At 40.9% G+C, this 13212-nt stretch overlaps 1 protein-coding gene across 2 annotated transcripts in view; it reads left to right on the top strand.

The window, feature by feature from the left end:
- The first annotated feature begins 5525 nt into the window (after positions 1-5525).
- fgd5b (FYVE, RhoGEF and PH domain containing 5b) overlaps positions 5526-13212 on the top strand; it is a 32642-nt gene continuing 24955 nt past the window's right edge. The window contains exons 1-2 of one of the 2 annotated variants that reach the window (XM_072452719.1): positions 5526-5638; positions 9218-11510. In XM_072452719.1, the coding sequence (XP_072308820.1) occupies positions 5581-5638; positions 9218-11510 (2351 nt within the window). In that variant the 5' untranslated portion in view covers positions 5526-5580. The remainder of the gene's footprint in view (positions 5639-9217; positions 11511-13212) is intronic. The other variant, XM_072452718.1, reaches the window with a different exon arrangement.

Genomic DNA, 13212 nt, shown 5'->3' with positions numbered 1-13212 from the left:
GAATGTGTAAACGTGTAATTTGTTTTTACTGGGGTTAGCTAATGCCGATGGAGCTTTTGTGACGGCTCAGGTTCTCATTGTGAGACTTAATACGATCCTTATATCAAGTCACATCATTGCTGGAGGTTAAGCTCACTTGCAATAGGGTATTTTCGATTGAATGAATCATTGATTTATTACATACTTTGCTGTGTAGCAAATCAATCTTATTTCATAGTGAGGCTGTAGAGTGTTCGTGTCTGTTCAGGCTGTTTACAACAAAAGTGTTGGATATTTGTGGTGTTGTTTGTCCATATGTCTCTGAGGTCTGGTGTCGAGCTTCAGTGGCTCAGTCTGTTTCACAGGAGGAGGTCCTGCCCTGCTCTGGGGGGCAGCGGCACAAACAGGCGCTGCTACTGAGATCATTGGTCTCAGCACTTTACGCCTGCTGTGGACCAAAGGCTCGAGACGACGGAGCAGACTTAAATTTAGAAACAAGACCAGAATGTTTAGTGGAAGCACAATATGATCCAGATTGGGGCATTGCCCGGTGACCCATCTCCAGATCTTGAGCTTGGTCAGGACAACTTCGCTGAAGGATTTGACCTTTTGAGCATGTTTTGTGTTGATGGAGGAAACCCGCTCAGACACAGGGATAGTTGGATGTACTTTTGTTTAATTTTGTCCCTCTTCACTTTAATATTATTTCATTTATGACCAGTACTTTTTTTGTAAAGTTTTTACCTTATTTTTCAAATGAAATACCTGTAGTTAGTTTTTTGTTCTGTTGTCAGTCTTTACACAAACCCCTTAAAATGTCTTAAAAGTCATTACATTTCATTGTAAATGTTCTAACAAACAGCATAATTATTAAAAAAAAAAAAAATTGTTGCCCGTAGGCTTTATTAGACGGTAGTGTACAGGGTGAAATAAGGAATGAGAGGGGTAGACCATGGATGTATTATATTATTTATTATATATTATGTATTATAGGGGTAGACGTACAGTAAATCATCAGCTCAAAAGCAGGGGGCAGACTTGAGGCCAAAGACTCAACAATCAGAGGAACATTAAACATGTATATTGGAGGTTTGAACGCTCCATTCCCTTCTTTCTGTCAAAAATCATAACAAATGTATCACTTGATGTGAATTTCTTTCAAATAAAACGTTGTTTTGTAATTTTATTTCATACTTATTTTGTTCCTTTCTGGTTCCGCTTGTTTTAGTTCTTTTATGTTCTAAACAAAGAAAATCTAAAAAAGAAACTATAAAGTTGTTTGTTCCTGGTTGTTGTTGTCACACCCTCAGATAATGTTTCGTGATGTTCAGGAACAGCCCGAGTCCTGGAGGATCATTTTAGCTCGTTTTGATTCACGACAGAGGAACTCACAGCTGGACACTGTTTGTGAAGAAGACGGACAATGGGATGTTACGACAACCTGTAAAAATGACAAAACAGTGGAAAACAAACCTCGAGGACTTGTTGGTTGGTGTTGGTCTTTTGTTGAAGCGGTAAAAATGTAGTGTCCAGATTTGTAAGCTAGTTTTTCTCTTTAAAGAAGATATTGCACTTTTGGGAGTCCCCTGCCATCCTGTAAAACAAAATACTGTTTGATTTTATACTTGGGCCTGAGGGGACAGTTATATCTAAAATAACATCTAATATGTTGTTGCTTTTTAGATAAACCTGTTTGATTAATGTTCCTCTGATTGTTGAGTCTTTGGCCTCAAGTCTGTCCTCTGCTTTGAGCTTCAACTCTTTTCCAGTCATTATCATTTACTAACAAATACGATACCATCTTTTTTTGCGAATGGTTCGTCTTTAAAAAGTACTGATTGTGTCATCTTGTGTCTGTCCCGCCTCGCGCTCCGGACTGGACAGCGACAGGAAGCAGCAGACAAGGCCACGGTGGGTCCTACTTTTTAAAACGTTTTTACTGCACTCGAGACAGAACTGAAAGTGATGTAAATATGAAGCTGCAGAGGACATGATTGATCCTGGATTAATGGTGTGCGTACTGGCTCATTACAGCATTATAGTTTGAATTTGGCCAGATGCCAGTGAATAATGGACAGAAAATATGAAGAGGATGGTGAAACAATTACATTATTTTTTCCTAATGAAATGTAAATTGAGTATTGATTAAAACATCAGCTGCCTTGAATTTTTGTCCTGCATTTTGGTCGATATAGTCTCCCAAAATCTGGGCACTGTTGGGTAGTTGTTGGGTGTGGAAACCCCAGGTATAAAGAGGGCAGGAATTGGCACCAGGTGTCGGAAGGTGCAGAGGCATATGATTTTTGACCGTGTCTAATGTTGGTCCACGTGTTATTGTGGCAAAGGTGAGCCAAATAAATCAATTTGAACCATTTCACTGGACTACTTTTTGATGCTTTGGAAGACATGCGTGCTTAAAACCTCTTTACACCTTCAACCAGTAGTGACAAAATGCTACTGTAAGAAAACCAAGCTCAGTGTGGACCTTGGACGTTTGTGGTGTTTTGCCTGCTCTGGTGAGAGACAGCGCTCAGGGGGCGTGGCCAGGTACACGCAGACAGAGACAGCGCTCAGGGGGCGTGGCCAGGTACACGCAGACAGAGACAGCGCTCAGGGGGCGTGGCCAGGTACACGCAGACAGAGACAGCGCTCAGGGGGCGTGGCCAGGTACACGCAGACAGAGACAGCGCTCAGGGGGCGTGGCCAGGTACACGCAGACAGAGACAGCGCTCAGGGGGCGTGGCCAGGTACACGCAGACAGAGACAGCGCTCAGGGGGCGTGGCCAGGTACACGCAGACAGAGACAGCGCTCAGGGGGCGTGGCCAGGTACACGCAGACAGACAGCGCTCAGGGGGCGTGGCCAGGTACACGCAGACAGAGACAGCGCTCAGGGGGCGTGGCCAGCTACACGCAAACAGAGACAGCGCTCAGGGGGCGTGGCCAGGTACACGCAAACAGAGACAGCGCTCAGCATATTTTAAAGTGTTCAAAATAATATTACTGAAATAAGGGACTTTAAGTTAAACTGTCTGGACCTGACATCTGTTTTATAATTTGAAGTTCATGTAATTGGAGCAAAAAGACATAAATAAATATAATTAATAAAGCACAAAATCTGGTATGTTCAAAGAATGAAATGATAAATAGATTAACTATATCTGAAGGAGCAGAACAAGAAACACAAATATTCGAATAATTTGATATTGTCAACATAAAGCCTTTTGTCATTTGTAGATTTACTCACAGTGAGAAAAGGAACCAACACTTTTACCCAAGTAAGAAACTGTTACTCAAGTAGGAATAAAAGAAGTACTATTTTTTTAAGTAAATGTAACTTTCCACCTCTACTTATTGGAGAAAAATGTCAAATAATGAATATAAGTTGCTACAGTAGGCCTTTGTGTAATTATTCCATGCATAATCTGTAACAATACAATTCTATATCTGACAGTCATTTAATATTTGTCATTTCCACCTGGTTCAGTGTTTGTGAGACTGTACTTCCCTTTGACCCAATCCTCTTCCTTCTTGAATTTGTTCTCCATTATCTCTTCCACAGCTCGCCTTCCTCCTCTTTATCGACTCAAATGAAAACATGATTAGAATATGGGGTCAAAACTGCAGGAAAATGTCTGTGAATGAGTTCAGTCCAACAACATCGTCAGAAAACGAGGAATGGTGAAACGTCTGAATGTATTTGTATCAGAAATTAGACCTTCTTGCTGTACTTAACAACACACCACACCACAAAAGTGCAGAAATATCCGTTTATAAACTTGTTTGGAAGATTATACTTCAAGGTTCAGTTCAGTTATACAGTTATTTCCTGCTTTTAAATAGTTTTTCAGAACGAAAAGTCCCTCGATGGGTGCAACATAAAACACATATAAACTATGAAATTTGATGACACAATATATTCAATACTCGAGTATTGACATGTTTTTGACATATTCCCCCATTTTTTTGCTGATTTTTGCAGACACAGACCGATTGCGTTGGTGGATTTGTGCATTCTTTGGATTGACATTGACCTTGAGGTGTGACACAAAATATTAAAATCATAAAAACCTGGTGAATGTGACACTAAGCTTACCATGAGCCCGCTGCCCAATCCCCGTCTCCATAATGCAACGCTTGTTTTTATTTTAATCTTTTTTTGTGTAGAGCTTTTGTGTTTGGTGTGCGTCAGTATCATAAATCTTGTCTAGCTGAGCGATAGTGGAAACAGGCCGTAGTGAGAGCCACACGCAGGGGTAAAATGCGAGGGTTTGGTCCGTAAATTGTGGAGGATGTGAAGCAGGAAGCAGAGAGAGCGGGTTCCTGTTATGTAGAGACGGAAAACAACGACAGGAAAACACATCACAAACAGGTCTGTTCAGTGACACTTCATGGGACGTTACTGTAAATAACCAAATGTCAGTCAGTCCTCTTGCTGGTCCCAGGTTTGAGTTTCTCTCTGGGGAGTTTGCATGTTCTGCCTGTGCCTGGGTGGAATTCCTCCTGGTTCGTGCTCGGGTTTCCCCCCCCATTAAAACAAGGCGAACATGTCAGCGTTGAAGGAGGGGCCAAATGCTGAGGACAAACAAGGGAGAAAGTCTAACTCGACACCTGCCATTAATCACTTCATCCAATTGTTTCATTACAAGATGCACAAATCTCAACCAAACCAGTCACCTCGGAGTTATGACACCCAAAATAGCCATTTCAAAATAGGCTTAAACCTTCCCATGCATCTTGAAATTAGATTATAATTGCTTCAGAATATGTAAAATTGTTTAAAGGAATAAGCTATTAGTGAATAAAAATTACCACTTTACCCTCCAGTCCACAGCAGTCTTTCTTCCGAGATTCACACCTTATATGTTTGTTTGTTTGTTTGTTTTGATCCCTTTAGCAATCATACTTCCTTAAAAACACACCGAATTCAGTGAAACATTAAAGACACAGTGTGTAACTTTCTGAAGGTGGAAAGTCACCTGCTTGATTCCATTAAAGTTTTAAAAGATTTAAATCATTCGCCATACATTTTATGCCGTACTGTGGAATATTTCCGCCAAAGAAACAACATTTCCATGGAAACAGACAGGAGGAGGCTCAGGTTTGTGGAAATGCAAGCCCGCTCACTGAAGGACACATATTTTTATACATTTTAGTGCAATAAAACCTTCCAAAATTCTGTTGTTCTAGTTTTGGCACACAACATACACGGTTAAAATACACCCTCATATAATTTTAAATACATCAACAGTGTCTCATTTGAAGGGAGGCTCTATTCCTCAAAACATTTTTTTTCTCACATTTCTTTCCAATATTTTCCGAACATTTTGTAACACTAAATCATCATAAACAAGTGTCTAAATTTACCCTGTTTCCTGCCTCTCCGTCACACCTGCTGCTCCCGCTGTGATCTGCCTCCTGTTGGACCTGGACCCTGCCATTGTGTCTGAGGACCCAGAGGAGGAGGAGGAGGAGGAGGAGGAGCAATCAGCTGAGCAGCCCCCCTCGCGCGCCCCCCTCGTGCAGTCACAGAGCGGCGCGAGGAGGAGACACTTCACTATGACAAATTCTAATGATCCCAGAGACTTTACTCAAAACTACACATGGATTTGAGCGTTTGTGGACGACATGAGAGAGACCACACTCTCAAAATGAACTCCGGTAAGATTATGATCTCTTTTCTTTTTAATATCCATCATCACTTGATCGTTCACAAAGGGATATGTGGAGTCACAGCAATTATAGACTGGTTTGCTTGTAAAATTGTTCTTGAGAAAGAACACTTGGACAGACACTGGCAGGTTAAGCCACTGGTACGTGTTTATTTAAGAGCATTATGTCTCTGCATTCTCCATATCTCTGTGCTTATATTCAGCAAAAGACACATGGACTGTTCTCTGTGATCTCAAGACTCTGTGTTATTTTCTGTACCAAGTGTTCGCACAGAGACTGGTAAAATGGCATTTCAAAATTCCGCTCCGTCAACATGGAATCACTTATAGAAGGTCTGGAAACTCCAAGAACTGATTTCAATATGTCAATTTAAATCTGTGTTGAAAGGTCTGGATCTGGTTTGTAACTGCTTTTAGGAAACACATTTTTGTGATTGTCTGAATGTGTGGTGATGATCTGTGCTGCTCTTGGCCAAGACTCACTTTAAAACGAAATTAATAATCTCAATGGGATTTTCCTGGTTAAATATCGATGATTCCAATGAATTTAGTGTTTTATTTAATTTATTATTTCTTATAAATTAAATAAAACACTGTAAATTCATTAGAATCATCGATTCAGATTACTATCGCAAATAAACCCAGTAAAAAGATTGATAACAACAATAGTACAATTCAGCCCAAGGGTTACCCTTTACGAACTTTTAATTCCAACATTGTGCAAAAATAGATTTTTAATTTAAAATAGCAAGTGGTTGAAAGTTAATGAGCTTATTCACCGCATTAATCCTGGGACTAAACCAGGACTAAACCTGGAATACAAACATAGAATAGATCAGGTCAAACAAAGACTAAAACAGGACCAAAGCAAAGTCCACATCAGGACTAAAATGGGCTCCGTTTAGGACCAAATAATGGCAATTGAACACATTCTACATTTCATGGTGAAAATTCAATGTTTGTAAAAAACAGTTTCAACATAAACGCCTGTAATTGAATGTATTAAATCATACACATAGTTTATACTGTGGAACATTCTAAGCAACGTAATAACATCTCCACAGAGACGAGCAGGCTGGGGACATGGTGCAGCTTTAAGTCTTCTATATGATATTTATCAAGTATCAAATGTGTCTTTTAAAATGCACTGCAAAATAAAGCTGACAGTTGTGTACAAACTGACCATGTAAGGCAATATTAAACTTGTTAATACATACAAATCAACAGTCCACTTGATAATAAGCTTGTGAGAATATGACCCTTTAATTCATTTGTTCGTTTGTTATTGTGAGTAATTTTGAATGCTTGCCCTTTAACTGCAGCCTCTATTCTTCTCAGGTCCATAAACGCAGCCAAGAGCTCTGTCCAACTTCAATCACAGGAAGTGAGTCAGGGAAATCCCTAAATGTAATATTTTTTTTTTTAGCCTGGACAATGGGGCACATAAATATGAAAACAGGCCTGTAATGGGGTTAAAATGAAGCTGGGTTAGTTGATATAGTGACTCATAAAACTATCCAAAGAACCTTCACACTGGGATAGTTTAACTGTGTAAAATAAATAGTAGTTGTCACCTTTAATGAAAACAGGATTAGTTCATTTATTCACGTTCAGAGCAGCAGCATCTATTGCAACTATGGATTCTGAATTGCCCCCAGAGTCTAGCCTGTATTTTTGTAAACTAGTGATTATCCAAAAGTGGACCAACCAAGACTAAACCAGGACTAGAACCAGACCTTGAGGTAAAAGGTGAGGATGAACTCAATGATGGCCGTGTAGAACTGCACCATCATCTCCGCTGGCAGATTGGATTTCCTCAGCTGCCGCAGGAAGTACATCCTCTGCTGGGTCTTCTTGATGAGGGAGCTGATGATGAGCTTCCACTTGAGGTTCTGGATGCTGGTCGTGCAGAGAAAGCGGAAGGAGGTGATGGGGGAGTCTGTGATAGTGAGGGGGGGGCTGGGGGGCTGTGACTTTCCTGAAGTCCATGATCATCTCCACTGTCTTCTGGGCATTGAACTCCAGGTTGTTACCGCTGCACCAGGACACCAGCCGGTCCACCTCCCTCCTGCAGACAGACTCATCCCCCGCCTGACCCCGATGAGGGTGGTGTCGTCAGCGAACTTGATCAGTTTTACGGAGTTGTGACCGGAGGTGCAGCAGTTTGTGTCCAGGGAGAAGAGCAGAGGAGAAAGTACACAGCCCTGTGGAGAGCCTGTGCTCATAGTTCAAGTGTCTGAGATATTCTTCTCCAGCCGCACGCACTGCGTCCGTTCCGTCAAGAAGTCAGTGATCCACCTGCAGGTGTAGCTGGGAGAGCCTGTCCTGGAGCGAGCAGGGAGGATGGTGTTGAATGCAGAGCTGAAGTCCACAAACAGGATCCTGGCGTAGGTTCCCGGGGAGTCCAGATGCTGCAAGATGAAGTGGTGTGTCGTCTACAGACCTGTTGGCTCTGTAGGCAAACTGCAGCACTGTTCATGAGTTTCAAAATGATGAGGAACTAGGCCTGTTGCCATAGCAATTAACAGTTTAAAACTAAAAATTACTTCTTTTGAATGTGAAAAAGTCCTCAAATGTTAACAGGAATATAACAGAAAGCTGAAACCCATGATATTCAACTTTTCTGGTGAAGGATACACTGTGTGCTTGTGTCCATGTTGTTTGTCGGGCTGCTGCGATTAACTAATTACTGTATTTTCTGCACTATAGGGTGCACTGTATTACAAGGCGCACTGTCAATGAATGGTCTATTTTCGATAATTTTTCATATACAAGGCACACCAGACTATAGTTGTAGTTTTTTGAGAAAATTAAAGACTTTTATATAATAAATACATTTAGCTGTATTTTGATCCTTCTAATTGTGATCCGGACTATACAGACTCCATAATGCATACAAGACCCTTTTATAACACAGACAGCGACATTATTAAATCAAAATGTCAAAAAATAATAAAAATGTTCATCAATAATATTATTTTTCTAATAGCCTTCAGTCACCACATTCAAACCTTTATTTGGTTGATAATTCATTTAAAACCTTCAATGTACAACAGCTGACTAGTTGCAGGCCTATCGTTCTGCCAGAGTGATCCACATTAAGGCATTAAACGTAATCCATCTCGATGAAGACAAGTAGTTGGCTCCACCAGGCCAGAGTAACAAGTCAGGTCTATGGAGATGCCCTCACTGTAAGGTCTGTTTTGAACAATAAAAAAGCAATAACATCGTCATAGAGACAAGCAGCCACAAGAAAAGTCACAAAGTGCATCTTTAAAGGAATAAAGGACTCAAGCAAGACTACATAAACCAGGACAAAAGCAGCTAATCTTGGACTAAACCTGGTTTGAATTGGGACTAAACAAAGTCTAGTTAATAATAAATGACTAAACCAAGACTATATCAGCTTATCAAGCTTTGTACTTTCTAAAGTTAAACTGAATCTGTATCTAAGACTCAAACCAGCCCTAAACCTCTGAGTCTAAACAACTTAGACACAATATGAATGACCTTAAGCTATTTTAAAGCCCACAATCTTACAGTTTCCTTTTTCCTGTTGTTGTTTCAGACCGCTCCAACCCTTCTCCGGTGCTCAAGAAAGGCCTTTTCAGCCCTCACTCCCCGCTCATGTCTTCAACCCGGGGTCCCAAACCGTCTGTCGCCCCCAAACCCAAAAGACTCAACCACAACGGGACAACACCATCACCACCAAACACAGAAGGATTCCTCAACGGCAGCTTGAAATGCAACTTCGTTGATAATGAGAATGTCCTCAAAACGCAAGCTGTTGCGCAAATAGTCTTGAAGAACGGCGAGGAAAGCAGAAGCAAAATTGATGAAGACTGGAGGCTGAGTACTTTGACGGAAAAGACAGATTCTTTGGAGACTTTGGATACTGTTGAAGAAGTTGATTCAAATGAAGATGTTGTGGAGGCAGAGGTTTGCGATGCTGGGGAAGCAATGGCGGACACAGACGGGATATCGATGGGCGATATTTCGGTGAACAGTATTGACCCAGAGGCAGAGGACAACATGGAAAACATGGAAAAGCGACTTGAAATTGAACTGAAGAATTCAAATACAGATTCTAATCAAGTGGACACTGTTTTAAGACAAGATCTGAGCCTAACGAACAATAATGCATTGCCAAAAATTAAACCTTTCAAACTTCAGCAAAGTGTCAATGGAAAACCACCGCAAAAGCTATGCAATGAAAACGGTCCCAATTTGACTCAATCTAAACTTGAAATGGACAATTTCAACGTCGATAGCAACAAAATAGCTCAAGTTATTGGTCAAAAATTTCACATTACGAACAACAATGCGTCACCAAAGCTTGTTTGTGTTAATATTGAAAGAGTTGAACCGTTCAACTGTCAGAAAAATGTTTTTCAGAAAATGGCGGTATCGCAATGCAACATCAAGGAACACGCTTTCAATCATACAATTCAATCTGAACTTGAAATTGGGGATGCAAATTCCAACGGCAATCAACGAGAAAACATTCCAAGCAAAGACATGAACTTAAAGAATAACAATGCATTGCCAAAGTTTGTGTCTGTCAACATTGATAGAGTTGGTTCATTCAAATTTCATTCAAACGCTTACAGGAATGCGATGGGAGGAGGAACGGACGAGTCAGACTATGTTTTGACTGAGGAGTATGTTGAGATTGGAAACAGAGATAAAACCAGTAATTCAAACAAGTTAAGCACATGCCAGGACAAGAATTTCGGGACAGATAAGCAACAAAAAGCGCCCGTATTGGAGGGTTGTTCAATGAGTCCAGATTGCCAGCCAAGATTCAGGCTTGTGTCTATTTCAAAAGCAAAGGAGAACCAGCTATCGTCTTCATTGTCTGAGTTGCTCTTTCCAAGTGACCTGTTCGAAAAATTGGACTCCCCCATCGCACCTTTCGACCTGGATTTTAATGAAGAGCACGTTTACGATACGCCGGGACGCAAGACATCGATAGGGGCTCGTACGGGATCAATGTCGCAACGGAGTAATGATTTCCGAAGCTACAAAAGTGGTATTGTTGGACACAGCGGTAGCCCGATGCTAGTAAGACATGCAGGTTATCAAAAGCCTCATTATTTACCATTGTACCCTAGGTCTCTGTCAATGGAAGGACAGGAGATGCAAGGGTCCCCAATGCGAAATCGTGCAATGCTCGCGAGTTTTAACCAGAATTCGCCTCTTTCCACGCCAACCTCCCTAGTGGATATACCCCCGCCGTTTGAGCTAGCTTACATCACCAAAAAGCCTATCACAAAAAGTTCTCCATCATTACTTATTGAAACAGACTCTTCTGAGAAAAATAGGAAGAAGAAATCCTCCTTGAAACGATTTTTGATGTTGAAATTTAGGCGGAAAACCGATAACAAGCAACCAGCAAATTCGACACCAAGTAGACTGACGGATTTGGATACGCATAGCCTGACCGACTCGCCAAATCTTAACTCACGAACAAGTCAACAGCAAGAACCAGCATTCTTACTTTACGATAATAAGAAAAAAGGAGGCTCTGTGTCGTTTTTGAATCGTAGCGTTGTCAGAGTTGAGTCTTTCGATGATCGTTTTCGTGGGCCTTTTGTGCCTCTTCCTCTTACTAAACCCAGGTCCATCTCATTCCCAATCACAGATAATTCGGATTATGAAAATATTCCAGCATTAAATTCGGATTATGAGAACGTGCAGGTTCCACAGAGGAGGCCGATAAAGCAGTTTCCATTCACAGAGTATTTTGAGCGGTCGAATCGACAAAAGGCGACAGCAAACGACACGGATGGATATGTGGACATGAGCAGTCTGCCGGGGTTTGAGAAGAAAGTGGAACCGCCACAAGAAGAAACCGAAAGGTATGGATGGAACTTCTAAACTTTTTACTTTAAAGTAACTGCACTGGTGGAGGGTATAACTGCTTGTCTGGAGGTTTTATTACTTTGCCAGGAAATTTCCACACATGGCATTAAACTTATTGTTCTATTTATTTAATTACAGGTGTTTGTATTGGTCAAAATACCTTGAAATACCTTGCATTGTTTTTTTGAGCTGAGTCGCCCTCAGGCTGAGGATAGATGGGTTTAATGCAATACAATTGATCACAGCCATCCAGATGCACTTTTCCAGATGCTGAAAGTTGCTTTACAATTTGGTGCATTATTCGTTCACACCACACTTAGCTACGGCTGCCCTGGGGCAGATTGACGGCGGCAAGGCAGCCAATCGCACCACCACCAACAAGCTCACTCACAAAATGGCAACAATAACATTCCCATGAAGAGAAACAGGTACCATCACCACCAGACAAGTTATTCAGTGCACCTTTAATGAGCATTTGTTATTGCACACTAAGGTCCTCTGACACCGTAGAACAACTGTGACACAGGTTACAGACTTTGCCCACAAACTTGAAGGTCGACAGTTTGATCCCAGCTTTGACCTTCTGTTGTTGTGTCCTTGGGAAAGACACATGAGCCACTTTGCCAATGTCCAAATCTGACTGGGTCATGTGAGTGAAGGATTGTGTCTCAAGATTATACAACATAAGATGCAAGGATGTCCTATACAGGGAATTAACTCCCATCTCCACATTGTGATCATAATTCTTTACAATATAATGTGTTTTTTCATCACAGGATAATAATAGTTATTTTAATTTAACCATGTGATCGTCTGCACCAACAGTACCTAAGGCCACGCAAACTGTGAACTTCTTGGTGCTTTGTTCAGCAGTTTGATTGCCGGCAGGAATAAAAGAACATTTTGTTCTGTTTTTGGCAGGACCTTAATTCTCTCCCATTTATTTCAAATCACCTCAATCGTCCCTAATTTACTTATTGCAGCCTAAATTAATTCAACAAAATATTGCAGTTTCAATTGCCAGTTTTGTGTCATTGTGTGTAGCCATTATACGTTTATCATGTGGAACGTCTCAAATCTTTACCTCTTAAAGTGCTGCTTGTGCTCTGCTAATGTTGCCGAGCATATTGCTGATGGTCATTGCCACATTTACTCAAATTACTGCTGTTTTCTATTTGTGTGGAGTTAACTGTGTTCCCTGGAAAGAGGATTTACAAGTGTTCAGGCTCAGAGGAGATGAGTTAAGAGCACATTAGACTCTTGCTGCGATGTAAGACTTTATAGTTAGTTCGTTCCCAAACTTTACAATGAGTTCCACCTTAGACAAGCCTGAGGGTTTGAAGAACATTATGTCGAAAGTCTTTCAACACAATGTTCTTCAAACCCTCAAGCTTCGGACCTATTTTTCCTTAAACACCTGACTAAAATGACCCCCACTTCAAACTTGAATTGACGAAGCTGAGATCAGAGATCAGAGTAAAGCTGGTGTCTAAGGATGGTCTGATTGTCACTAGTGTGGGCATTTCTTGACAAATGTTTTGACAATTAATCTTTAAAAGTTGATGCTAATTTCACTAAAACTGCAAATTAGGGGCTAATCTTTGGAGACATTTTTAAATGTTGCCTATTTTGGAGAACAAATGCTGATTTATATAATTAATGCTAAAACACATTAGGTGAAACGGATGAAATAAAAAT

Source organism: Eucyclogobius newberryi, unplaced genomic scaffold (genome assembly GCF_026437365.1).
Source record: "Eucyclogobius newberryi isolate DKJ021-1_F unplaced genomic scaffold, fEucNew1.0.hap1 SCAF_19, whole genome shotgun sequence".
Taxonomy (NCBI): Eukaryota; Metazoa; Chordata; class Actinopteri; order Gobiiformes; family Gobiidae; genus Eucyclogobius; species Eucyclogobius newberryi.
This window is presented reverse-complemented; position numbering and strand designations above follow the sequence as displayed.